This window comes from Austrofundulus limnaeus, unplaced genomic scaffold (assembly GCF_001266775.1).
Source record: "Austrofundulus limnaeus strain Quisiro unplaced genomic scaffold, Austrofundulus_limnaeus-1.0 Scaffold57, whole genome shotgun sequence".
Taxonomy (NCBI): domain Eukaryota; kingdom Metazoa; phylum Chordata; class Actinopteri; order Cyprinodontiformes; family Rivulidae; genus Austrofundulus; species Austrofundulus limnaeus.
In genome coordinates, this window is record NW_013952459.1 from 1,011,474 (window position 1) to 1,015,950 (window position 4,477).

Here is a 4,477-nt window from a genome sequence, read left to right on the forward strand (position 1 = left end):
TCTGGTTATTAGATTGTAATTATGCTAAGATTAAATATAAAATACAAGTAACTACAAGAGACATTTAGATTAGATTTAAGCCCATAAATAGATTTGCACACCTTATAAGACCACATATACACAAATTTTAAAGTATGAAAAGTCCCATGAGTCTTTGCTGCCTGAGCATAAGTTGAATTTTCTCCATGTCCATGGGCTGAAAAAAATTAACTAAAGAATGTGGACAACCACACTGGCTGCTAGCTTAATCATAAAAAATAAAACAACTTTACTTAAGTATTAAGCATTTCTTATATTATTGCATTTGGCCCGCGACCCTCAGATTGAGTTTAATTTTGGCCCTCTCAGGAAAACTGTTTTTTTATTTTGGCCCTCTCAGGGAAAATGTTTGGGCACCCCTGTTTTAAAGCTTAAAGAAGCAAAGAACTAACTACTAATGGGAGCCAATGCTAGCAATTGGTCAAAAGCAGCAAACCTTAGCAAAAAGTTAAAAAATAACATCACATTCGCTAAAGCTGAAAGGCTCAATACGCTAAATAAATAAACAAATAAATAAATAAATTATAAGTGGAAAAAAGACTAACCAGAAGCCAAAAGTCAAAAAACGTAAACTAAAATAGCTAAATGCTAGCTAAAAGAAGCTAAATGTTAGCTAATGTAAGTAAAACAGAGCATGGATGCTGAAGAGTGCAATGTTTTTGAAGGAATATACGGTAATACATCCTAATGCGTTTTTTTTATTAATGCCATATGTCTGTTGACAATAATAAAACTTAATAATTTTCATGTACATCAAACAGAACATCTTTTACATCGTTTTGTGTCATGTGTGCGACTCAAAACAACAAAGAACGCGGACTGATGCGATTAACTACATTTCCCAGCATGCCTGGAGGTCAGGGCGGAAGTGTCGTCACGAGATGCTTATAAAGCTGCTCCCCAGGCTGCTCGGCGCGTAGCGGGGTGAACCTGCTGCCGTTGCCATGGGACGAGCGGACGATATGAAGCTGACAGCTCGTGCAGAAATATCGGCTAAGTTGCACCTTTAGCTAACTCGAACTATGTGACAACTGGGTCTTCCGAATGAGGCGTGTTATTATTTATTTGTTTATTTTATTCTTTATTTCGGACTTTTATTTTAAATTACCATGAAAATGGACAAGGCGGAGCGGGCGCAAAAGTTAACCCGGTGGTGTCCTGCGGATGTTGCCGTGCTCCTCGAAGTCCGCTAACGGGTCCCGGAGATGCCGCCTCTCTCAGCGGGACTTCAGCTGCAGCCACACGGAGGAGGGAGGGGGAAATAACGGAATTACCTTTCGGACCGAAGAACTGTGAGAGCCCGCCGCTGGCTCCGAATTTCTCCGGGAGTTCCCACCAATGAAGACACGGGATATTTTCCAGTTTATCGTTTTATAGGTAGACTCATTAATTATTTTTACACGTTATTTCTATCGGTTAAAAATAAACTGCTTGCAAATGCACTGTTTAGCATATAATCCGCAAACGTACGGCTATGAATGGCTAAATTTATGGACATTCCTCTGCTATAAACGGAACCACCTTTGAGCAGCTGTCCATTATGTTCCGGATTATAATTCATAGCACCATAGTTGCAAGTCAAACAGTCCAGGGATTAGTCTTATCCAAAAGTGAAATCTGACGCCGATGTAACAGTAGTCATTTTGTTAATTATTTAGCTCATAATGAAGCCGAACCTCACACTCAGACCTATCCAGGATGTCTTGTTTTTGTATTTTTTCCTCCTCTTTGGCACATTTTGTTAGATGGCAGCATGAAAAGTTGGCGGGTGAAGTTGCCTTTACGCACCGGAAAGCATGCGTCCTGCAAATAGGAATACCCGTCTTCCTCTGTGACAGTTTTTGGAAAGTCGCATGACTTTTTTTTAATGATCATTATTTGAACAGATCGCCTGCTCTCTCTATATTCATTTTGGTGGGGGGATGGGGTGGGGAAGAAGGGAGCACAAGTGTGGTGATTCTCTCTCGCTGTTTCCATGCGTCTTTCTTCTCCTCCTCCAGACCTCTGGACGTTGCTGTGGATTGTGTTGCAGCTTCATGCGATGGGCTGCATCCAGAGCATCAGGTGTAAGCCCAAGAGTTTCCGAGACAGCGTCGTCGTCCTGGATCTGAACGCGTCCATCGACTCCAGCCCCACCATCGTCGACGAGACATCCAGCGTGGTCCTGCGCTACAGGACGCCGCACTTCCGAGCGAACGCGCGGCTCGAGGTGCCGCCTGTCACGGCCAAGGAGACGTGGACCATCGGCTGGATTCAGGCGTGTAACCACATGGAGTTCTACAACACCTACGGGGACAAAGGGATGTGAGTGCAGCTACTGTGTGTTATTTTTAATGAATGCTGGGTGAGACTTGTGTCAAAAATGTAGTGATTGCTCTCTAAGACAGTATTTCCCAAACATCAAGGTGGGGTCCTGAAAAGATTTTCTGAATTAATTATATTTTTGCCTTAGTTGTTACAAAGGAGTGAGGTTAGTGTATTTAAAATGGATAAATGTAGTATAAAAATATTGTTACAATGCCCATGTTTAGTTGACCTGATACAAATGTTTATCATCCAAAAATATTTGGGGGCACAGGACTCTGCTACTGTTATTTTCTGGGTCAAAAGCTGAAAGGTTTGGGAACCAGTGCACTTTGGTTCCCAAAGTTGGACTTGGGACCCAATTATGGGTCATGAAGCACCTTGGATAATCTCCAGAAACCAATTTAAAGGGTAATAAAATAATTGCTGATGTAACATTTTCCCTATAATTATTACAAAAACACAAAATAAGTATAAATAAGTATTTACATTTGTGTACAAGCTGTTTAGATTGTCAAAAAGCCTGTGTTTTTAGGGTTATTAACAAAGTTTGTGTACTCAGACCAGTAATATTTGGGGTCACAAGTTTTTGCCGTGGACATTTTGTGGGTCAGAAGATAAAAAGTCTGGGAACCACTGCTCTAAGATCTGCCACAAGTCAGAGGACAAAAGTGGTTCAGTCACTTTGATTAGTCATCTAATCAAATAAATATTTAGTTTAAACACATTAAATATGTTCAATTTGAGGTATTTGATGAAACCAATTGTTCAGATGTTCTCGAGTATTTAACTTGAGTAAAGGGTAAAAAAGGAAGAGTACAAGAAATAGTTTTTTTACACATAAATATCTAAAAAAAGAAGAAGGGAAAACACTCCATTAACTTGATTTATTAAATGTCAGAAAAGGGAAACTACACCAACCTCAAATCTATTTAGGCATCTCATAGTCAGTGTAAAAACAGCAACAGAAATCAATCTGTAAAAAAAATACAGTTTTAAAACATTAAAACTGAATCAGTATACATGGAAGTAAACTATCTTGTAAAGCTGTTTTTCATCCATGTTTGATAAAAACATGAACTCAGATGCTTCAGGAAGTGGAAATTCATACTAAAAAATGCCAAAAGAATAACAATATCTGAACAGCCATTGCATTTGAACAAAAATTGCACAAACAAAACCAATAAAAACTTTATTTTAGCGTTACTTATTGGGAAAGTCTAAACTTGTGTGTTTGTGCTCTAAAAACTCCAGGGGAAACATTACTCAGAAGCGAAACTTTAACAAGATTGGAATTTTATTTATAGTGACGTTTCTGATCTGTTCCGTGCCAGAAATGGGAGTTGTCATCTTATTTACTGTACGGGCAACTACACGGCTGCTCCAGAGCGTGCTTTATCTGCAGCCGCTGCAGGACAGGATGTCTGAGCGCTGCGTGACTAAGATTAGAGACAAGGCCCCTCTCCCTGACACCCCCCACCCCACTGTGGCCACGCACATTTAACTTCACCTCAGTCACGCTTTAAAAGTTCGGCTTCGTCAGCGCGTTTCTGTGAAACTGAAATGTGTGTAGAGCAGCTACATCTTGTGTGAATAAATATTTTAGTTTTTCCTGGTCAGTAAAAAAAATTCTGCAGAATAACAACCGAAATGATCCACACCGTCAACATCTTTTAGAAGACTGTACAAACTGCTGACAACAGTTCCTCTCTGATGTTATTTAAATTAGGATATAATACACTCTGCTACAGAAGTGGGTCACGGTGAGAAAATTGTCACGGCTTGTCTGAGCAGGTTCAAGACCAAAGTGAATAACTGATGTTTTAATAAGATAAGATAAGATAAAACTTTATTGATCCCACAGTTGGGAAATTTGCACATTACAGCTGCTCAAAACAGGACGGGGTGAGATAGAATAAAGAAAGATAAGTAAAAGAAAAACAAAAAAAAAAACTATACTTGTGATTTAAAACAATGTACATATACCTAGTACAGTACATAAATGAATATATACAGTATGCAGGTGCATATTACTGATGCCAGTGTAAGTGAATTGTCCAAGTGACTGATAACATCAATGTGTTATACAATCTAACTGCAGATGGAATGAATGACTTTAATGATGATATAATAA

The 4,477-nt window shown here is 39.2% G+C and overlaps 1 protein-coding gene across 3 annotated transcripts in view; it reads left to right on the forward strand.

Annotated features, from left to right (window-relative positions):
- fam78ab (family with sequence similarity 78 member Ab) overlaps nucleotides 1-4,477 on the forward strand; it is an 11,018-nt gene that overhangs the window by 1,116 nt on the left and 5,425 nt on the right. For 2 of the 3 annotated variants that reach the window (XM_014009372.1, XM_014009371.1), the window contains exon 2: nucleotides 2,040-2,343. In XM_014009372.1, the coding sequence (XP_013864826.1) occupies nucleotides 2,081-2,343 (263 nt within the window). In that variant the 5' untranslated portion in view covers nucleotides 2,040-2,080. Of the gene's footprint in view, nucleotides 1-884; nucleotides 1,417-2,039; nucleotides 2,344-4,477 lie in introns of those variants that run through there. The other variant, XM_014009370.1, reaches the window with a different exon arrangement.